The 24,460-nt window shown below is 37.6% G+C and overlaps 1 protein-coding gene across 1 annotated transcript in view; it reads right to left on the bottom strand.

The window, feature by feature from the left end:
- Positions 1 to 24,460, bottom strand: part of B3GLCT (beta 3-glucosyltransferase) — a 66,582-nt gene that overhangs the window by 20,127 nt on the left and 21,995 nt on the right. The window contains exons 5-8 of the mRNA XM_059819340.1: positions 10,877 to 10,953; positions 6,244 to 6,355; positions 3,183 to 3,319; positions 1,755 to 1,818 (exon numbers count right to left, since the gene is read on the bottom strand). Coding sequence (XP_059675323.1) covers positions 1,755 to 1,818; positions 3,183 to 3,319; positions 6,244 to 6,355; positions 10,877 to 10,953 — 390 coding nt within the window. The remainder of the gene's footprint in view (positions 1 to 1,754; positions 1,819 to 3,182; positions 3,320 to 6,243; positions 6,356 to 10,876; positions 10,954 to 24,460) is intronic.

The following is a 24,460-nucleotide window of genomic DNA, read 5'->3' as shown; positions in this document are numbered from 1 at the left end:
TTTCCAGATGGAAAGTGACATGTAAGGGATATAAGAAATAGGGACTTGGAAAGTAGTAGGCTGTAAAACTCCTGATACAGAGCACAATAAAACACCAAGGACTAGAGGCACACATTATTAGGACGCCGTCAAACTAAAACATTTCTTAAAACATTTATCATCCTTCATAAATTTAAACATTACACGCAATCATTAGTGATCACAGATCATATCCTTTGATTTGTTGTCAATTTTGATTCACACAGGAAGGACATAGAGATAAAAATGATTTAAGAAGGAGAAGATGGCGATTTATAAAATAAATGAGGGGGAATGGAACTGTCTCTAGGGAGACATGAGACTGTGCAGAAAGAATAACTACAGGGCTGAAGTAGGTTATCAATGGCAGTAAATTTGAAATGAAACATATGCAAAGAACTGCTAACAGAATGAGAAGTGGATGGAAGTAATTTTGCCAGTCGAGTGATCAATTGTTTTTCATTAAGCAATCTGTGGCGCATAAAAGAAATAATTGCTAATGATTTTTTTTTTTTTTTAATGACACTATGTTTAGAGCCTTTGTCAGTGCTGAGGTAGACTGGAATATTGAGAATATACGAATGACTTTGAGGTAACTTAAAAAAAGAAGATTAACACTGTGAAGCCCAAGGTCTCGCATTTAGAAGAATTAACAAGAGGAAAGAAACAGCTTGTTGGCTTGTTTCACATAGAAAAATGAAAGCTGAAAGGTGTCCAATTGCTTTTGGGAAATACATCAGTCAAGGAGGGGAAACTGTGAAAGAACAGTGTTGGCACAAACCCAAATTCATTTAAATATGGTATACCAATTTATACTCTAAAAATACATGGTAGATTTATGTTGGGAATGAGGAGGTTTATAACCATTACAGAATAAAGCTCTGAAACAGCAGCAGTAGTTTTAAGTAAGGTGGTTTTTTTCTTCTGGGCCAGAACCACAATTTATAGCTGACTTTCAGGAGTTTTAAAAAATTAAAATGAATTCAACATCACTCATAGTTTCAGGCCAAAATCAGCAAGCTTATTCCAGATTCATCCTCCCCTTCCACCCTGGATCAGGAGTTCACCTTGGTGACAGTAGAAAACCCTGGGGTGCACAAACATTTTGAAGGCAGAAAAAATAAAAAAGCTTCAGAAAAGGTAGCACTGATCTTCTTTCAGATCTCCCCACCCCTTTCTTCTCATATTCCTTTCAGTCAACTCACTTGTTCTCTGAAAGACCTAGCACTACCTTTTAAAACTGTTGCAAACCAGAGGCAAAAAAAAAAGTAATTCCAGACTTCCATGCTGCAAGTTGCTGAGTTGGTTGTTCACACAACAGTTTGGTTTAAATAGCTTGAGGAAACTAAGTCCATCATATCTAGCTCTTAGAGTCTGATCTAGAAAGTGAGTGAGGCTGGCTAGTATCTGAGATGCTATTCATGTCAGCTTGAGCTTCGTGGACTGGAAGTCTCTCTCCTTCTTTATAGAGCAAGCCTTAGAAGATACCTTACTGTATACAACCATGTATGTATTTGTATATGAATGCAGTTTTATTCATGAATTCTTCTATGCTTGAAATATAGTTTTAAAGTAATACAATATTGTAAAGGAAGGGAAATAAATTAAACATACCATTGCAGTCAAACTTTTTAGCAATGTCTAAAAAAAAAAAACCTATTATTTCCATTATCATTTATCACCATTCAAATATATAGATTTGAGACAATTTTTTCCTTCATCACAACACTGCTTACCTCATGTTTTAAATCTATTGTAAAGTCTGACTTGAGTGGTTCACTTTTCAACTTCTTTGCAAGCCTATGCAATTAAAGATGAAGAAATTTACTCAAAAAAACATATTAAAAAAAAGAAATCAGTCACTACTGTATGCAGCAAAGTGGGGCCAGTATTACTGACCATTTTATAAGGAGAAGAAAAAATAAATCACACTTCTGTATTTAATGACCCAAGAAGCAACTTATATTTCTTTTTCCTATCAATTTTTTTTCGTCTGAGCACAGTATGATGAGGTTAATATTAATTTTCAGCACACACATTTTGATACATTCTTCCTGCCCAAGAAGAAAGTTCTCATCTGGAATAAATGGAGAGTCTGGCATAACATTTTCAACAGATTAAAAGCAGCAGTGCGTTTGAAGCCCAATACTGATCAGCATCTCAAACTTCAGACAATATTCTTCTTGTGTATTCTGAAGCACAGTATTTAGGCACCTTCAATTTATGAAAACATCAATCCTTGCTACAGTAAGATGCATTCAACTTCTGAAATCTATGAACTTTTCAAATCTCATTCAAAAACTAAGCATCTAATCTGAAATAAATACCTAGGTTGTCTCTATAGCATGAGAAACGCTTCTAGAGGGCAATGCAGTCACTCTAAGATCCAGGAACAAAACTGCTGTCTGGGGGAGAATACATTTTTAAAATGACAAGAGATGGTATTGAACGAGTTGAGCGACTAGTACTGGACAACTATTAACTAGCTGACATGACGTTAACTTTTAGATAGGCAGAGTGAAGCAAAATAAATCACGCACACAACAATGATACAGAAATCTATTTCTGTATACTTGTCCAGTAATGAGTTCTTAAGTGTTTATTTATAATAATTATGCTTGGAATGTGTAGAATAAGGAAGAAACGGAATTTTGTCAAAGGAGTATTTTCTGGGTGAGTTTATAGTGGGACCACAAGTCTACGTAGGCATACCCAGAGCTAGTTGTACATTACTGTGCCCGGTTGAATGTCTTGCGACACACCTTAGATCCTCAAACTCAAGTAGACTTACATGTATCGGCATGGATGCTGGTAATACAGGTGGCAGCAACAAAAGCTCAGTGCAGGTTCTGAAGTCAAACCCACGAGAGGCCAGCCTGCACTGGTTGAGTATATCCCAAGCTGTCTGCCATAGCTAAGCTGCAATCAGCAGCTTCAATTCAAAGACAGCTCAAAATTAAAATTTGACTTTGCATATCTATATGATCTGCAATAAGATCTTCAACTGTACTGCAGGAACACCTTCATCTTTTATAGAAAATATTAATCCATATGAAATCATAACTCATTAAAATAATACTGATTAGCATCTAGAAAAAATGTATAAATTAAACACTCTTAATTACTATCACTAAACAAGAAGTGATTAAAAATTCAATTCTTACTTGTTCACCAGTGGAATGCTAAGTGCCCAACCAGCAGCAAAATCTGGAAATTTAAAGACTGTAGGATTTTCAGCAAAGGCATAATGGTGAATTATTGTCGATTCTTCATCATATAATGCTTTACCTAAAAACCACTCCTGTAAAGGAATATAGGAAACAATTTTGTTCATCTACAGCATCCTTTTAGTGAAGATGACAACTGCATTCACACTGAATAAAGCAAACCGGAAAACAAAAACAAGGGAAGCGTATTGTTCACAATAATTGGACAAAACTTGGTAAGAAATGAAACTAAGGGCAGCTCTCTGAATCCAAATACACACTGTATTTTCCAATTCCAGCTTATGCCCTGGCTTCCATCTATTCAAAGAGCGCTGAATCCCAGAATCATTGAAGGGCTGAGGTTAGAAGGGGCCTCTTGAGATTGTCTCGTCCAATCCCCCTGCTCAGGCAGGGTCAGCCAGAGCAGGTTGCCCAGGACTCTGTCCAGTCATGTTTTGAATAAAGTCCACAACCTCTCTGGGCAACCTGTTCCAGTGTTTGATCATCCTTGCAGGCTGGCTTTACAAGATTAAATTAATTATATGTGAAGGAACTTACAAAGTAACTTAAGGAATGATGGTAATCAAATTGCATATAGGCAAAAATGTGGATCAAAAAAAAAGAATGTGATTTTTGCATTATGAATAACTACCATCCACTGGATCATTTAACGTATTGTGCTTCAAATATGGCAAAAATCACCTACCTTTAGTAAGAGCACTCCAAAGTCTTTCGAACACTTTAATAGCTGAAGGAATGTGATGCAACAAAACTCAATACCAGACCTCAGGGAGGGCAGAGGTGACTTTACCTAACCTGCTAATCAAGTTGATTCTACCCACTCACTTTTGTATCCACTTACTCATAAATACCAAGACAAGTGCGCCAAATTCATCTGTTCAAGACTTGTGTCTGACACAGAGGACAGGAGATTTCTGCTGCCACATCCTCATTGTGTCTTACTACATCATCTTATGAGTTCTTATGATTCTCAAAGACAAACTGTTCTTTAGACAGATCTTTTACACCTTTTAGGTATCAATAGCTACTAAGTCATTGCTGCCCATCAGCTTGGTTTACTCATTCTGGACATCTTTGGGGCTGTAGTCCGTCATCCTGTTAGGATGACAGGAAGAGGAGTGGCACGTACAATTTGGTTTAACCTTGCTGCCGTCCTCCATTTTGAAAGCGCAGGTTGGATCAATCTGCTGTTCAAACACAGAATCACAGAGGGGTTGGGGTTGGAAGGGACCTCTACGGATCATCTGGTCAAACTTCCCCTGCTCAAGCAGGGCCACCTATACAGCAGGTTGCCCAGGATCATGTCCAGACAGCTTGTGAGTTATCTCCAAGGACGGAGACTCCATAACCTCTTTGGGCAACCTGTGCCAATGCTCAGTCACCCTCACAGTAAAAAAGTGTCTCCTGATGTTCAGATATAATTCACCATCTGAGTGCTTGCCTTGAGGTCTTTATGTAAATCAGATATTCCTCATTGCTTTTTAGTTTTACTGCAGTCAGTAATGTCCTTGGTTATCAATGCAGGTCATTCTCTTAACATTTCTCCCCAGTCTCTCATGATGCTTCCACACATCTGTTTTCACTCAATATTACATTCATATCAGTCTCAATAGTTCTGTTACTAGTCTCTACATATCCAGATCGAAAAGCTGCAGATTCATCAACTATTCACATGCCCCTTGTAGACCTTTTATTGTGATTAATGTATAACAGCTCTTTATTATGCAGACTGCTGACATTTTAAAATGAATAATGAATGAGCTCACTCTGGTCTAACTCATCTTAGATTTTGTGACTAGTGGACTACTGTATACAAGGAATCAGTTATGGACTGTTACACTAAGATGACAATTGCTATGTACAAAAGCAAAACATTTTATTCTCCTTTTAATGTAGGTTAGAACATAATTTGTTCTTGTAATAGAATTTACATGTAATGCAAAGGAGAGATTAACCCTGGCATAAGGGCAGCATCTAGAACAAAAATTTTTATGTTTCTATTCTGAGATCATCAATTAAGAGCAGATGTTTCTGAAACAAAAATAAATAGATAGTCCAAAGGCCTGAATATATTCAGTCAGCCATTTTGAAGACAGAGTGTTTAAAAAGTAAGATCTCTGAATTAATACTACAATTTTAGAAAATAATTATAAGAAAACACAACAAGGCCATATGCCTGCAAAAGAAGTAAATATGCTAAAGTGATACCTGAAGCAGAGTTTAATACTCAGTCAAGGTAACAATAGAGGCAAAACATATTTCACAGAGGAGATTTTGGCTTCTTTTATTCCAGGTAAAAGGACAGACATCAAGCTGAATTTTTTTCTGGACACTGAGAATTCTAAACATTAACAGCTCTCGTGTCAGTTGCATTGCCAAATTTACTTTGTTCCTTGGTGACTGCATTTTTCTTTTGTTCTGCAAGTGTTTTGGTGTTATTTCTTTTCCAGCAGGTAAAGAAAACTGACTTATCACCAAGACAGTTCAGAAACAGAATGCAAATAATATATTAGATCAGAGACAGTTAGTCAAACTAACATCAGTCATTCTGTCCGATGATAATCAGAACTGATGACAGAGAGGAAAATGGGGAGAAGGGACCACACAGCAGACTATATTAATTTCTTTACTGATGCTACCTCATTTTCAGGCTATTCACAGAAGGAATCTTTTCTCTGCTCAATTTTAGCAGTTCCTCAACAGCTAGACAGGCGCTTGTACTACTTCATGTTAAATATCTTGCTCACTCTCTCTCAGCCTCAGCAACAGAAATCTATCCCCCTATTTTAAGCTGTTTGCATACATCTTTTCCATTCTTTTCCATCTTTTCCAGGCAGTGTTATAAAATTAAATTCTGGACCACAAAAACTGTTCCGTAACAAGGAATTCTAAAATTCTGTATTTAAAATTTTGTACTTAAAATGATTCCAGATGTTTCACCTAAAACCCCATTCAAGCACATTCAAAAGAAAGTTAAATATTTAAATTTTTATTTCACCTTAGACCCGTCAAATCTTCCAAGTGTTTCCAGCAGCTTTACAACTTGTATTCTTGTATCTTCTTCACAGAAGAAAATCCATGAGGAGTTCCTACCATAGGTAACAGAGAAGCTAACAAAAGAAATTAACATTTTACTAACAAACTGGCTTATGAACAGAATGATAGATTCAACCCACATTCCCCAAATATAAGTACTTTGCAATCAATTACTCATTTAACAGAAACAGAAACTTTTACTACTAACGTAGAATTACATATCAAAGGACTACAGTGAATGGATAAAGATACTGCCTCTGCTGCTATCTATTTATATAGCACCAGTTATTCCAGAAAGAAGGGAACAGAGAGTGGACATGCTTTATGTATAGGTCCTACATGTCTAATAGCCACCTATGAATTCAGAAGTTTACAGATAGCAGTTTAAGTTACCTTCCCTTCTGTACCTTAACTTTCTTCCAAGGAGCCCCACTGTTGGTCATCTAACATCACTGCAACAATCATGAAAATGCCTAATGACAGGTCTTCTCACAGCTGTTTGATGCTGATCATCCCCAACCTAAAAACTTCATTAGCTTTCTCAGTACAATGAAACTACACAAATTCAAGGGACTCCCCTACCTTGCACCTCAAATACTGTGTTCAGTTTTGGGCCCCTCCCTACAAGAAAGACATTGAGGTGCTGGAGCGTGTCCAGAGAAGGGCGACGAAGCTGGTGAGGGGTCTGGAACACAAGTCTTATGAGGAGCGGCTGAGGGAACTGGGGTTGTTCAGTCTGGAGAAGAGGAGGCTGAGGGGAGACCTTGTCGCTTTCTACAGCTACCTGAAAGGAGGTTGCAGAGAGGTGGGTGTTGGTCTCTTCTCCCAAGTGACTAGCGACAGGACAAGAGGAAATGGCCTCAAGTTGCACCAGGGGAGGTTCAGGCTGGATATTAGGAAAAATTTCTTTACTGAGAGAGTGGTGAAGCATTGGAACAGACTGCCCAGGGAGGTGGTGGAGTCACCATCCCTGGAGGTGTTCAAGGAACATGTGGACGAGGCATTGTGGGACATGGTTTAATGGGCATGGTGGTGTTTGTTGGTTGATGGTTGGACTTGATGATCTTACAGGTCTTTTCCAACCTTAGTGATTCTGTGATTCCTCAAAGCTAAAACTAATCTCAATGCAGGATTCCTGACTCCTTGAGAAAATTCTCATTCCTTATTTCTCTACTCCTCCCAGCCTAATTCTTCCACTACTTAACAAAACAAAGCCTTATTAATTCCTGACATCCTAATGGAAAAAAAGGCCAATCTTTACTTGTCCAGTTTCCTTTGCAAAGCTTTTACGTTGATTTAATTAAATAAATCATCTGAGGAGAGGGATAAGAAAATTAGCACCTATAAACATCACAGATTTCTTCCTTTACAGCATTTCCCACTGCTAAAATCAGCAATGAAAATAAACAGCAGAAATGTAAGTCAGCAAAAATAACTAAAAAAGGGTGAGAGGATCATTTATGTTTTAGGGAACGGTATTTGCATTAAAAAAAAAACCAAAAAACACCAACCCCCCTATCTGAGAAATACTTATGCTAGAACATGGGATACCTGCCTCTGCAGGTCTTTTAATTACATTCTAGAAGCACCAGATGGTGCTAAACTAGTTCAGTCTTTTTCCATCTGGGACAAGTCATTATGCTGGCTTTGACTGGGATAGAGTTAATTTTCTTCAGAGTGGCTAGTATGGGGCTGTGTTTCGGATTTGTGCTGGCAACAGTGTTGATAAAGCAAGGATGTTTTAGTTATTGCTGAGCAGTGCTTACATAGAGTCAAGGCCTTTTCTGCTTCTCACCCCACCCCACCAGCGAGTAGGCTGGGGGTGCACAAGAAGTCGGGAGGGGACACAGCTGGGACAGCTGACCCTAACTGACCAAAGGGATATCCCATACTGTATGATGTTGTGCTCAGCATATAAAGCTGGGGGAAGAAGGAGGAAAGGGAGACATTCAGAGTGATGACATTTGTAACTGTTATGCATGATGGAGCCCTGCTTTCCTGGAGATGGCTGAACACCTGCCTGCTGATGGGAAGCAGTGAATGAATTCCTTGTTTTGCTTTGCTTGCATGTGCAGCTTTTGCTCTATTAAACTGTCTTTATCTCAACCCATGAGTCTTCTCACTTTCACTCTTCTGATTCTCTCCCCAGTCCCACTGGGAGAGAGTGGGCGAGTCGCTGTGTGGGACTTAGTTGCCAGCTGGGGTTAAATCATGACAGTCATCTACCTATAAAGCTACCTTTCCTCTGTGTCTTGCAGTAGTATTTGATTATTCACTGCTTTCTGCTTACGGTACTTAATCTGCTAAACTAATAGCCAGAAGAACTCACAAACCATTAATCCTTTTAGTTCATAAAAGCATATACTTGTTGCCTACTCAACACTGAAATCTGGGCAACTCTTTGCCATTCAGGCAAGCAAACAAGATACAATCAGCTGGGAAAGACACTTCCTAGCTGTTCCTTCTAAAACTTGCCAAACAAGTACAGAAAGGGTATCAGACACCCTCATGTTTTTAAATATGTACAGTATTCAATGCTATGTGAAGACTGAAGGCTTTTCTTTCACACTTTAGTGCTCAGCTAGAACTTTAGGAGAGAAATATCTGGATTTACACGAAAGCAGGTCGGTGAAGGGCAAGGAGAAAATACTAGAATGACCCCCACAAAAAGAATTACTGCATCTTTTGAACACATCACATAGAAGTTCACAAAAAGAATGATCTGTTCATCTAGCTATTGATGGACAAACAGAATGATTTTCAAGGCTAAGTATTTAAGGCCTGCAGAGAGTCTTATGTAGACCTCATAGCAGACAAATTTGGAGTTCAGATTGCAAGGAGCCATTGGAGATACTCAGGTAAGATCCAGTTTCGGGGTAATAATTTAAAAAAGGGATCTGTTCTCTGCTTAATGAACATGGTTACTGAGAAGAAATGTAGTGGGCCTTCTGGAGACAGTAAGGATACTGTGTCATAAGACATCCATTGATGTATTATGATTGCATCTTCTGAAATTAAGTATTTTGTCCCAGTTAACCTGTGGCCAAGAACTAAAAATTAAGAATTGCTGTAACTGTTTAGAGGCCTCCTTAAAAATGCTGACAACTACAGAACTGAGGAAAGCCACTGTTTCGAAAGCAGTTCTCAGATAAGAATGCATCTTATATCACAATTCCAAGCATCATCAGCTGCTGCAGAATAGGCTGATCTCCCTTCCTTCTCTTCTGTCCATTGAGAAAACTAAACAGTACAAGCGTTACAACACTGACATACTTCTAAACTACTCCATCTTCATTCTGCCAAAAATGCTAAGTGAAACAGTAGACACAAGGAAATTCAAATTCCAGAATTCTCAAGATGGAAATCCTCTACTTAAGATTCCTTTTCTGATTTCTGAAGAATTTTCTTCTGCTTTATCACACAAATGAATATTTGTATTTTTGCTTCTGAGTTTTGCTGTCTTGTAAGAGCTGTATCTGTAAACCCTGTCCCCGAGACATAAATAATTCAGGAGAGGAACCACTAGGTCATTGAAACAGGAACTCAGAAGGAAAAACAAAGATGATTGATAGTTGGAACATCATCTTCCAGTTTTTCAATTTACTTTAATTCTCCTCTTGCTGCTTTTCATAGTTTACATGTATCTCAAAGATAGCTACTATACAAGCACTATTTTCATGTTTCTACACACAGAGAAAGCAATGGAAAGCAAAAGGAAAAGCATCCTGTCCTGAAACCACTATGATGCAAAAACCTCAAACAAAAAAAACCCCAACATCCTTCTGAGTAACTCTAATAAATTATGTTAACTAAACTAAATCTCAAGAGGCTGCAGAGCCTCTGGCATCAATTTCAAATGCAAGTTTTAGACAAAGGATAGTCTTCAGCACCATGGAGCTTTAGGACTTTCTGAAACAAGAATCACTGCTTCCTGACAGTTTGCAACATACCACCATGTAAATGCAGCATGTCTTCCTTGGAGTCATCTGCATAAGCTAAGAAGAAAAGAGATTTAAGATTACCTGTCTTCTCTGACCATACTAAGATGAAAACTGGCCACATAAGCTTCTAAAAATATGTTGAAACCTACACCTTTTCACTATAGAGGCATACCACCTCTTAGAAACACTGTAAGCAACAAAAGATAGAAACCCCGGCAGGTATTATTATCTATTTTTAAAAACTATTTGTCCACTTCATTCAGCCAAGTAATCTGAAAAGTCAAAAGTCCTGAAATACCCCACACCTTACATTGTGAGAAGTGGGGACCAAATAGGAATATAAGTATTTGAAAATGGTATTTCTTTTGACCAGTTTACTTCCCTAATAATTTTAAAACCCACAACGATTTGAAGATAGTTGTTCAGTTACATTATATTATTACTGGTTTTTTTATTTAAAATAGCTTTCTCTGATTTAATGACATTTAACAGAAAATTGCTTTGGAAAATCAAAAAAAAGTAGAGTAAGAAGGTGAAAAGATAAGATTACAACTCTCGTTCAAAAATTTGTTTCTGAAAAAAGGTCTCAGTAATTAATATTTATATTCTTTGCTACAAAAAATTCTGAAAATAACTGGTATTCATTACACTTACTCTCTCATTAACGGTAATATTGTCCATGCACCTTCACTCCCTTCCATCTGATGAATAAGCAGAACCGTAGGTAATTCCTTTAAGAAAAATAAAAATATTCCCATTAAACTTGAATTATATGCACTTTTTTCCTAAATACCGACTAATCGTAAAAAAAAAATTACTCTGGAATGACTATTTAGTTCTTCAGTGTTTTTTACCAGCAAGTAGCCCTTCAGTATAGATGATTTAGGATGGTACGAAACAAGGTGACCTGCAATTTAGGGAAAGTGCTTCTTCCAGCTCATGTGATCTTAATTCTCTATTAGATATAAAGCTAATACACTTCAAGTTAAATGTTTTGTATAGGTCCCATGTAATCAGTTAAGCAATATATCATACTCATTTCTTTACCATACCATAAAATCGCATTCTGTAAAGTAAGACTTATGAATAATATAGAGTATTCTACAAAGGCTTCCACTGGACAATCATGTAACACAGAGCTTATGTGAGAGTTCTCACTCTTTACTTTGCTGAGTTCAGCTTTGACCTGTCACACTAACATCATGACAAAAACCCATGGGTTTATGCAAAAATCAAAATGAGGAGTTAGCATTTTTTCTTCCTGAAAAATCAAAGAAGCTTCCTACAAAGGAAAATCTTGTCATAAATTTCTTCGCTCTTTTGTTACTTGAAATCTCTTCGGTGTGGCAAACCCCGATGTCTAGCAGACAAGCTATCATCCTGGGATAGTTCCCAAGAAAACACCTTTTAAACATGGCCCTCTGATAAACCAAACCGCGTAATTTATTCATTAGTCCATACATGTAAAAAGTGGGAGATATAGATATCCCATAATATATAGGCAGTAGCTTACTCCATTGATTTACTACATTTACAAGTACAATTCTCTACTGCAGCGTCATTAGGGTCTCAACCACCTCACAAATGTCTAAATCCTTTGGATTAGGTAATTGTACTAGTACTGATGCAAAAAATCTTCCTCCCAGAAAAGCCTAACCTCCCAGTTTATCTAAACTTCCTCACCATCTAAGTACATCCCATTACAACAATTAACCTAACAAAGCACTGGTGGTGTTAATGCACTTCAACACAAATACTAGCAGGTAAATGATCCCACCTTCCCATTATACAAACTATTAAGTTATGTGATTAGAGGCTCATCACCATAAACACAAAGAAGTACAGAGGAACAGTAACAGGGCAGGAACCCCAATAATGTAATGGGAGAAAACTGAGCACCCTAACCCAGCTCCCCCACGGGGCTGTCCCAGGGGAGCCATCAGCCCATCCAGGTCTGACACTCACCAGCTAAAGAGAAGGGAGGGGCTCCAAGCTCAGTTTACAATCTGACGGGGGGGTTACTGCCTATAGGGGCATTACGGGATTCAGGGGAAGAGCACTTTGGGATGACCCAAAATTTATTATGAGATGCTTAAGGAAAATGAAAGGCCAGGAAAAGAGGGATCAGGGTGGTTTGAGGAGGAACAGCGTTGAGGTAAACACTGCGAAAAAAAGGGGTTGATCACTTGAAACAGATTGCTGGTCCGGATGCTTGTCTGGGCATACCTTACACTGATCACTGCAGTCTGGCCTGTCTTCTCCTTAAATTCCACTTTTAACTCCTGGGCAGGAGGCTCTGTGTGCATCTGGAGGTCTGAGTGTCTGCAACTGGAGAGGGTACCATGAATCATAGGGGTGCACATGTCTGTGCTGCCAGAAACTGGGGAGAGTGGGGTGCATGCATGTTGTATGGGTGTGTGTTTCAGAGCAATTGCTCATGAGCATCAAGTTGGACTAGGAGTAGGAGAAGAGGCTTGGGAGCGAGGTATCAGAGCAGCCACAAGTCTGAGGCAGACACTGGGGAGACCAAGGGGCCTGACAGTTGGTTACAGCAGGAAACAGGAGGTCCCAGCTACAGGAGAGCCTCTGGGGTGCAAGGGTCAGCTACTGATAGCCTGCATACTTACTGATAAGTCTGCACCAGATACCAGAAGGACCCATTTGCACGTGTGTGTCTGTGCATGAGGCAACAGGGAGGCCAGGAGTCAACTACTGGATACACTGAGTGTCTAAAGCTACTGGGAGTATCCATGGTGTGTGCACATCTGTGTGCGTGTGTGCAAGAGCAAGGCTGAGCACCAGCAACTGGAATGGAGCTGCAAGCTACACTGCAAGCTTCCCATGCCCACGTGCTGGCAACTGCAGAGACTGGGGATGGGAGACCAGCGACTGCACAGACTGAGTGTCAAACACCAGCTACTGGAGGCATCCATATTGTAGATATGTATACTTATGTATACATATTCCACAAACAGGCTTTCATCCTGACCAGCCAGAAAGGTGAAACAAGGTCAGGCCATTGGTCCAGTTTGTGTTCGTGAGAGTGCTGTGGTTTCTGTGTTGATCTGTATGGATGACCACGTATGTATGTACATGTAGCATGTGTATGTGTGCACACATGCCTATCGGGAACACATGCTCAGCCTCGCTACTGGACCTGGGGACACAGAGCTGCAGCAGCATCGCCTCTGTCAGGGTGCTGGGTTCGGCAGCTCCTAAGACAAACCATCTTGATCTCTCAAGGGCCTAATTCCTTTCCCCTTATACCATGCATATGCCAAATATTTTTGTTTGATGAATTCTCCTCATGAATATAAGCCAATTCCATTAACATAAAATTCACATTTAAACACAAAAATAATTTATTCTCCAAGAAAAGCTGTAAGATAAAGTTCACACTGCTTGCTGACTCGGTCAAGTCTACTTTAAATCTTTTTAAAGGACAGTTAAGCATAGCACCTAGAAATACATAAAACCTCCAAGCTTCATACACTAAAGAAAACATTTCTACCACTCTAAAGAACAACTGTGCCTTTCAGGAGTGCATTAACCCTATCAAAAAATAATGATCTACTGTTTTTAAAAATATTTATGCTATTGTGAATGACCCAAATTGAAAAGAAACAATGCCAAAACTCTTAATTTGGAACAGGATCTTCACCTGCAGCTAAAATATGAGCGGTTTGATTTATGGTTCTAGTTCAAGCCAACCTACCAAATATGTTTCTGGTTAGTTTCAATTTACTGCAAAACCAAAGAAGTCCAGAAGTTTTTAGTGGAAGTGGCAAATCTTAGTAACAGTATGCTCAACATCTGGTATTTCACTAAAATGTAACCACTTAATGGTAACACCATAAAGATATGTTTGCTTATGGGATTGCAGATAGGAAGATAAAAAGACAAACCTCTGTCTTTACAAGAACATTTGTTTTTACAAGCATACAAACCCTGCAGTTATGCTAGTATTTGTATGTGGCCACGTATTTCAAGTACAATAGGAGGCAGACAGAGATAAAAGTAGTTAATATATTCAGTGTCTATATCACACTAAAGGCTGAAGTTGTATTCGTTTTAGATACAAACAACATTTTCCCATGCAACAGGTATGAAGTAAATTACATAATCTAAATAGCTGTACCATATACTCAGGTATCTCCTCTGTAACAAAAAAACCCCAACTCTTTCCTTCATGCAGATCAAAAAAAGTGATGATAGAGAAAAAGCACTCTTTTTTGAGCTAATCTGACACTTTTGCAAGGTATCTTTTCTTTTTGACATTCTCATAAGCCTGCTCTCTTTCTTTACCCAACTTCCTCTAAAACATGAAAATACATATCTTGCATATTCCTTCCCTTCCACTCATCTCTAAAAATGCATCAATTCTGATTTAATAAAGGAGGTGCTTAAAAACACTGTACAGGTAAAATAGCCTCTCACAAAAAATACAGGAGGATCTCTTGCTTTTCCTTTCCCATTTTATATATTTTCACTCTGAACCTAGTGGAACTGGACTAACCTACTCATTTTATTTATTTTACCTTCAGAACAAAGACAGGAAAAAGGCAAAAAGTACCTCATGTCAGCTTTGGAGAGCAAAAGGGCATGTGCAGGCTAGCTCATCAGGGAATGGCTAGATAGTCAAGGTAGTGACAAGTAACTTAGGCACTGCGTCCACGTATCTCATGAAACTCTCCTACAAATGTGTCCACACGCTGTACTGTATTCACTGGTTATTTTATCTTGAAACTATTGTTTCCAAAGTTACAGAGCCCATCTGCTTTCACACATATTAACACTTTACATATGGCACAAGTCAAATTTAATCTAAATAAAATAATTTAATCACTTTTGAAGACCAAGAAACTACCCTCCCCACTTTCACAATTGAGCTGACTTTAAAAGGGCAAAACCAAAAAATTTAATCACTTGTGGTCTGAAATATAAGATATTTTTACCCCAAATACCACCTACTGTATCAGGACAGTGAGAGCAGTAATACCTGCCACTGATCACAACTGCAAACTCTACACAAACAAAAAAACTAAGTGTGAATAAAGGGGTTAGATGTACATCTTCAAACCAATTCAAAAGACATTGACACAGCCTCATATGTACCTTTAAAATAATTTAGTATTATTTATGCAAGTTGAAGTGAGAAGATGCTAGCGACATGCTCATTTTCACAGCAAATCATCAACAGAACTGAAATAAAACTGTGGTTCTTGAATCTAAACATTAAAAGTTCTCTTCATTAACACATGAAAAACCTTAGGGGAATAGCATATCCAATGAGGAAAAGGATCATTCAGAGTAAAGGAATTTTAAAGAAATAATTAAGAGAATTACTAACCTGAAACAAATATCAGAAACCTTTCTGTACTACATGCAATTTCATATTAATCTACCAAAACCTATATGAGAAATGCACGCTTTATAGAGAACAAAACAGTACAGTGTGAAAACAAAGAAGAGGGCTAAGATTTCACAGGCTACAAGGTCAAAAGGGACCTCTGTAAGCACCCAGGATGGCAGAGATCATGCCCAGCTAAAATGGGATTTCCAGAGCCACAGCCAGGTCACTTCCTCTAAGACCCCCTAGCAGACCTGCACTTGCTTTGTTTTCCTACAGAACGGAGTCCACTGAATTTCATCTAAGTATAACTAAACCTTACCCTAAGTGCATGGTTTAGTGGGAACATGCTTTTTAGAACATAATTCAAACTGGATGTTGCTCACCACTATTTATTATATATCCTATGTGACATAATATTTTAAGTACGACATATAAACAGATATGGAACAGTGGTGAAATGCAAAACATAACAGTAATATGTTTATTGTTATATAACTGAGTCACCTGATCAGAGCGATTAGCAAACTTAAAACACATTGTAGAAAAATACAGTAGTGTATAGGAATCTGCTCTTAATGAGTCCAGTACACTGGTATCTGCAGGTGTCTTCCCTATGCTATCCCTATGCTTTGTAAGTTTATTAAACTGCCTCATGAAACCCAGAACTTGGGGGGCAGGAGGGGGGATCCTAAACCCTAGACACTGTTGTGGAATTGCACAGTTCCAGAATTAGAAATGTTTTCCTAGTTTTTGCTCTACAAGCTCTACAACCACTTAACAACATTTTCTCTATTCTCTTACCTTCTTTTCAGAAATTAATTCCCAAAACACATTCAGAGCTAGCATATGTATCCTCCTCTCAGCCCTCCCATTGGCATGTTAAATAAGCCAAGCTCTTCCAGTCATTCGTTATGACTACTTTAACGAAGTAGAGCTGTGGAATACACACTGAAGTCTCCCTACAGCTTTATTTTCAAAACCATGCCACTTCTCTAAACACCCTGAAGGATTTCAAAAATTACAAAGTAAGAGCAAATCTCCTACCTCTAAACCCAGTGGGTCAATCAATTTGCTAGGAATTGCCGCTGTTAAATACTACACAGTACACCACATTTCCTCCACATTCTAACAGTTCTCTAAAACACTGAAAACTACAACACACATTTCAAATATTTTCAAATATTCAAATATGTTTTATGTTTTAAAGACATAAGTATCAATGTTTATCAGAGCATCAAGTCCAAGAATCCAGGGCAAAACATTATTTCAATATACCCCTTCAAATAACACAAATGATTTAAGGTACTGTTTTACAATACAACTGTAATAAAAGTACTTTACTTCTCTTTAACAAGTCAGTTATTTGGAAGCTTCTTCAAGATGGTCATGAACTTTTTAACCTTTGCTCTATTCTTCTCTTTAAGCTGTTGCAAAAAAACACATAGCAAATGAAACATAATATCAAATAAATAGACTTTCTGTAGTATTTCACTCCTCAGGAAGTTTAAAGTAATAATCTACTATTTTTCATTACAGAGAATCTCTACTTCTGTTCTACTCTCAGATGCCTGGTTATCATTTTAAAAAAGAACCAAGTCTTCTTAATACACTATGTGCAGCTTCAAAGGGTTCAGTGAAAGGCCACAGCAGTACCTGGCTTTCATAAATCAAGAGCAAGATGCTGTGCCTAAGTCTGTCATCAAACCACCTTACATTAATGAAAAGATGGAAGCATTTACCCAATCACACGGAGGTAATAACTGCAACTTAAGAAAGTGATTTGAAGTGTTCCTGACCATAACTTCACATAAGAGGCAAAAAAAGGAAGGGTTTTAATGAAGAGGAAGTAATTTTACTCCTTTTTCCTACTGTACGTTATATTGAAATCCTCAGAACACAACTTAGCTGCCAGCAAAATATACTTGAATGCATAACCAAAGCACTGACTCCTGAGTGCCTGCACGCTAGATCCAACAACTCATTGCCTGGGCAAACAGCTACAATAAGTATTTCTAGCTGAAGGGACAGATTTTTAGGCAGTCAGTTTATTGCATACGGACTGATATTCCAGATATTTGACCATCAAAAAGAAAACTTTCTGCCACAATATATTTCTGCAGCAAACTGAAAAACAGTTATACAAAGAACTTATAAGCGTGCCTATGTTTTCCATTATCAGGAGCAGAAAATGTGTCGACATCAATAAAATTGCCTCCAGTCTTGTAGATAAAAACCTGAATAGATCATAATTGAGATGACCAGGACATGATAAGACTCAAGAAACCACTAAATTCAAAACAAATTTTTTTTTCAAAATATATGTCCATCAAATTAATTATGCCCCCCCCCCATTAGTCAAAAAACCATAAAATACTTCTAAATTAATCTATTTTAATCTAGACTGGGCTACATGTTTCAAAGATCAAAATGAAGTCTGGAGTCTTCGATTAGTGCTTGCTGATAGAGTTGTCAACTCACTCCTGACTTTTCAAACTGAACAATATAAAAAATGAATTAATTTCATTCTTGAAATTACTGAGATGTGAACAACATTCAGAGGTATCGATCCATTTCAAAATTATCATCCTAAATCTTAATACCTAGAAAAAAAAGACCTATTTACTAAATCAAGTTCAAACCTAATTGCAATGTTGAGACCTAAACCAAAAGCAGCTCCTACCGCTTCCTAACACTGCCTCATATATTCAGCCTAGATTAGTCCATTTTTGTGCATTTTTTCCTACTCACCGCACTATCTTGCATCACAGAGTGCACAAATTGTGTACCTTTGAGATGAAGCTAAACCAAAGGATGTGCTGCAACTGCTAATGGACCTCCAGTTCATAGAACCAAATCAGAACTAGTCCAAAGTAAAATCCTTTGAAATGTCATTTAACACAAGTGCTAGCTCCTCAGAAACAGCTTCATTGCTCTATGTGTTTGCTCCTATTGCACCACACTACTCACTAAATGAAGAAATAGTCCAAACAAGCAGTATGGCATATCTGCTTTACTGTCAGTTAACCAGGGTTTAATAAAATAATAATAAAATAATTACATGGATTTTAAGTCAGTCTAATATTTAGTTTGAGCAGCAGTCAGAATTTTGAAACCTCAGACAAGTATTTGAACTTGGTAATTAAAAAGTGTAGCTTTGGAAGAAGAAATTTAATCAATATAAAAGTTCTCACCAATTTATTCTGCATTCAATTTTCTTTTTCCTCCCCCAGAATCCCCTATCTTCCCCCTAGATATCCCCTATCTTCCCTCTTCTGTTCTTTCAAGAGTTAGTGATCACCAACATCCCAAAGTAAGTCTTATTTTGTAACAAGACAAAAAAGATGTGGAAAAATCTGGAAAAGTTTTGAGTGCTACCAGAGATGTGTATAATGAGACAGTAGCCTAGAATGACAACAATATATTGCAGTAAAGTGCCATTTGTTTCCTTATCACTTGTGTGGATAAAAACCAGGCAGGAATACTGTCTCCACAGCTCACAGTTTACAAGAATTCTAAATAAAACCAATCATACAGAACACAGACATGTTGTATACAGTACACAGCTATTATTCATGAAAGTAAGTATTAATGGTGAACCATAATAATTATGTTGCCAACTGATCTGAATAAGACGCTTTTTTTAGAATGTGTTTAAGACAGATTTTGCTTTTAAGTAAAAACTCACCCTACACAGTAATATTGTCAGCCACAATACTAAAATCCTTTCTCAATCAGAACTAACACATAAAACCACTTCAAACAATGAAGTTAAGCTATTTACGGGGTTCTGTTGATCCTTTTATTATTAGCAATCTGTCCTTTCAAAATTTATAAAGTCTATTCTAACATTGGGTGGTTTGCAAATTCCATGTGCCATACACACAAATGGATGATGGTTTACTTCTGTCTTCTGCTCTTCTCTCCCTTTAATCTATGGAAACAATGTAAGTTCATTAACCTTCAACTTTTTATTGCACTATCTACTGAAATTCTTAGCCTCACAGAAAGTTTTAAGTATTTCCATTTCTTAGTAGATTTTTATATTCACTGACAAATAAGTCTGGAGCATCTTTCATTGACATTGAGTTTGAGGCAGTCATCTCCCTAGCTAACTTAATGTGATACGCACAGCAGCAGGTCCCTTCCCCCCAACAGTCTCTTACCAAGTAAACCTACAATACGTTTTCTAACTAAGGAAGAAGAAGAGAAGGAACAGCAGAACAGAAAGAAGCTTCCACAAGGCAAGAAATTTGGTAAATGTATTTCAAGTACTAGTATAGGTGCTCAGGAGAACTTAGAACAAAGAAAATTGTCAACAAGTGCCAATTTTAAGGATTTAAATCTGATGATTTAGTAATTCTACTACTCTCATCTACACTTGAGAGCAGCAAATATGGCACTCTATTCAAAGATGACTGAGCAATTTTAACATAGCAGACAGCAGCCACAGTGGAAGAGGAAACTTTAGATCAATCCTGTATTCTTTACTAATAAAGATATACCTTAGTGAAATGGTTTTGTTCAAATACTATTATTTATGCAGAGATTACTGCAGAAGAGGCTGAGAGAAGCACCTTTGCCTAAAGCACTTTAAACTTGCCAATTTCATGTATATATTTTGCCCTGCCATGAGAAGTCATCTCTGTGAAGTGACAGCTCCTATTTTCTGCATTAAAAAGCCAATGCAGTTACCACATATTTGACTGGGAAAAGCAGCTATATAAAAACAGTGTATGATGTGTAAGGCAGGGCTGACAGGAGCCCATTCATCATGACTAAAATATTTAAAAGATCTCATTAGGGCAGAATTATCCAACTTTTACAAATTCCTTCAAATCTACCAAATATCTATTATGGGAAGATGATCATATTCACCTTCTAGCGTTACAGTGCAGGTAACTTTTACAGTTTCAATAGTTAACAGGCTAGACATGGATTGTGCTGATAATAAAGCCTAGTAATTGTCAAAAGGATTCTGGTACCTTTGCAGAATGAGAAGGAAGGGCATATCAGAAAGTCAGAGATCAAACAATTAAAACCAAAAGCCAAGAGAACAGCTGGAGGAAAGCAAAGATAAAACAGAATTCAGTCAAATCTGTGAAGTCCTGCAAGATGACTTTGAGGAGAAGAGATTCAAGATAATTCTGAAATATATTTTCAAAACTAAATAGTAATTTTGTACGCTTTTCCTGAAACACTTTCAAAAGGTTTGATTTTTCAGAACTTATAGGCACCTCACCCTTCAACAGATCAGAGCTTAGAAGCATTTCAGAAACTGAGCACCCAAATATTGAGGCCCCAAAATGAGCAGCTGCATTTTAAAATCCTAAAAGAAATTAAGCATTATGAAGACAAACTATGGACTCAACAGGAAAGAAAATGACCAAGAACATGCTAATATCAAACAAGGTATGTAAGCAGAATATGTAATATATCAGAAAACAAACAAATGCAGATGTTAAGATGGACAAGGAAGGGGAAATATGAACTTCATGCACTGACCACCTAAATGCACACAAGGTTTTTATACTGCAAGCTCTACCCAGATAACAGAAGCGAAGTTTTATGGACAGATTTGGAAGATAAGTATAAATATGAAAGTTTTGGATGATGTTACAAATAGAAGTCAGGAAAAACAAAAGCAAAGGGGGAGAGAAGAAAGGTTGGATAAAACGAAGGTCCAACTGAACTTTATAGAGGAATTTGAAAATGAGGGCAAGTCCGAAATACTAAATTAATCCATTAATTTGTTTTCTGTCTTTTAAACAAGAAATCCAAATTATGCAAGGTACAAGTATGCAAGTTTATGAGAAAATTCAACTAGGATGGCGATATTTAGGTGGTCGTTCTCTAAATGCAAAATATTGTCTAAACTGGGTGGGAGGGGGAGGGCAGGAGGAAGAAAAGGACAAAGAAATCTTGTTTCCAGAATCTTCTATTGATAAACCAAGAGATGATCCAGGGCTTTTAGGAGTTACTGTTGCTATCATCTGACTCAAGCAATACAGAGAGAAAAAAGCATCACAAGAGCAACACGTGCTGGGTACTACAATACTCAAAACTTTTGGACAAGTATTTGTGTGATTTCAGGAGGCTACCGATAATGGCTGAAACTTCTTCCTCTCTCTCTTTCACTGAAGTACCATGGTCCCCAATTATTCTAATTTTTTGAGCCCATGAGAGACCCCCTGCAGGGACTTCACTTCTTTGAAGAAGTAAGAGTGCCAGATGCTCCAAGTACCCCATTAGTGCCTCTGCCCTTACCAGAGATGTGCAGGACTTGTCATCTCAGCAAGATACCTTCACACACTCTATTGCCAGTCATGTGCCAGATTCATCATTTTGCTGTGGAAAGAGTCCTGCTGATCAGTCAAAGTGGCATACAATATTAACATCACAGATGACATGACAGTATCTTCCCCAACAGCTCTATTATAGACTGGCATCTGATCTTTGTTCTACACAGAGGGAAAAATGATGGAAAGCTAATGGAGAAGGTATGCCAAAGAGCCTTGTTTTTCATAAATAAAGTCAACAAAACTGTCCACTGCCTGGCAAGATAAACTCTTACATCTTAAGAAATAAGCATTTTAAGAACTAAGGTGACAAGCACATTTCATGACGCTGCAGGATTTGACATGAATAAGTCCTTGCAGAAGAAAAGAAAGCTGTTGCTAAGAAGGAAACAGATTGCACACTCACATTTTACAAAAAAAAAAAAAAAGACACTAGATCTAATAACACTGGGAAATAGAATTATTTAAACTTATGTATAAAACATACCTGTTCTAATTAAAAAAATGGGGTGAATCTTCACACTGTGGAAAACCTAGCCATAAGACAAACTGCTGTAGACGTGGAGGTGGAGGGGCAGGACAGAATGTAGCCCAACACTTCACTTAAACATAATCAGTTAAACCTTGTGAAAACAGCAAGGTGCAAAAATGAATCATCTGATCAGTCTCAGCTGGAAGCAGCTTTCATGGCATGGGAAGCCGTTACAGGAGGGACAGGAGGAAACAGGGTTTTCGGACTAGAATTTGATCAAGAAATCTGGAAGTTGGAGCAACACATATATTATGAATTGTGTTCAATTATGGTATTCATTTTGAAAGTTCTCCAGCAAATTAAGTCTATGAATAGTTTTTCTAAATATACAGCTCAGTTTAAACAACTCTGTTGCAATGAATGAGAAATCCTTCCACTAAATTTTATAACCACAGCATTATTAACATGCATGTGAGCTTTATAGTAACGGTAAAATGCAGAACAGTTCAGACCTGCTCCAAGACTCAGAACTGTCCAGAAATTTTAGCTATACAGCTTGTTGTAGATCCTGAAGAGGAATGTATGCCTGTTCATTTGTGGAATACATCTAACAAAGAATAAAATAAGGCAACTACTACTACAGACCAAGAAAAACCTACACATATTTTCAGAGTTGTTTCCATCATAGCCTGATAGTATTTCAAAATCTCTTTCAGATGAGATACGGATGTCAGAATTCAACATGGGAATAGTATCAAACAATAACAGAGGAATATTGAAGGAGGTTTTTGGACAACAGAACTTCGGCTAGCTTCACTCCAGCACCTGAAATCAGATATGGAAGTAGAGCTAGGAAGAACTTCAGAAAACATTAATTCACCCAGAAAAGGAATGCATGTCCCACTGGCAAATTAAGAAAAAAAAGATACAGTCTACAAATTCCCTGAAAGTAGTCTCTCACAGATGGCCAAAACATGAGCAGGAACAATTTGGAGACAGATCATTTCAGATAGGAATATGGTGATGGCTTAACATATATACATTAAAATTCAAGCAAGCTAATTATACTTTTTTTTCCCTCTCCAACACTTAACAAAGAGATCTTCCATATTATTGAAATAGTGCAATGCTGCCATCAGTACAGCCTAGGCAATTAAAAATAACAGATTTTTAAAGCACATATGACATATTCAACAACAAGTGGGACTTTGGCAAGAAATATCCTGGCCATAACTCTAATGACATAATAAAATAAAGCTGAGATAGGCACCAAGAGGCTTTTCAACCTTATAGATGCAGCAGCTAGGATACTGAGTTACAGTCAATATGTGTTGGAAGCAGCAAAATAGAACCTTCTGTAAGCATGATCCTGTAAAATAACAGAGACTGAACTTCTGAGGCACAGACCAGGGGCACAGGCCAGCTGGGTTTCTGATCATTTTTGTTCCCGCAGCACTTCAGGAAACAGGATTTTGCAAAATTGTTTTAAATAAACAGAACACAACTATAGGATGCTCCTAACATTTGTCACCTATTTTCACATTGGCCAAACTGGAAATTGGGAGGCTGACAAAGAAACAACATTATGAAAATTTAATGATGTTAACTAAAGCAAGTATTTACTCAAGCAGCATAATACAGAGGTTTTCTATATACAGTTCCATACTTTTGACAATACTTATTTCTTTTAAACTGATGTTAATGATCACTACAGTAACAGTCCTCAAACTCACAAACGAGCAATATTCCCCTTTATAGGAATACAGGATTTTGCTCAAAACAAAGTAAGCCTAATAGTAAAAATACTGCAAATTATAGTTACAACACTTTTATAAAACAGAGGTCATACTTCACATCATCTATTATTCATATGGAAGTGTGTGATACTCATTTTCATTTTCCAGTACTCCATGGTATCAGTCTTAAAATCTTATTCTTACATTCTTCACCAAAAGGGTTGTCAAGCATTGGAACAGGCTGCCCAGGGAAGTGGTTGAGTCACCATCCCTGGATGTATTTAAAAGATGCGTAGACATGCTTAAGGACATGGTTTAGTGGTGGACTTGGTAGCATTAGGTTTACGGTTGGACTTGATGATATTAAAGGTCTTTTCCAAC

Source organism: Gavia stellata, chromosome 1 (genome assembly GCF_030936135.1).
Source record: "Gavia stellata isolate bGavSte3 chromosome 1, bGavSte3.hap2, whole genome shotgun sequence".
Lineage (NCBI taxonomy): Eukaryota > Metazoa > Chordata > Aves > Gaviiformes > Gaviidae > Gavia > Gavia stellata.
This window is presented reverse-complemented; position numbering and strand designations above follow the sequence as displayed.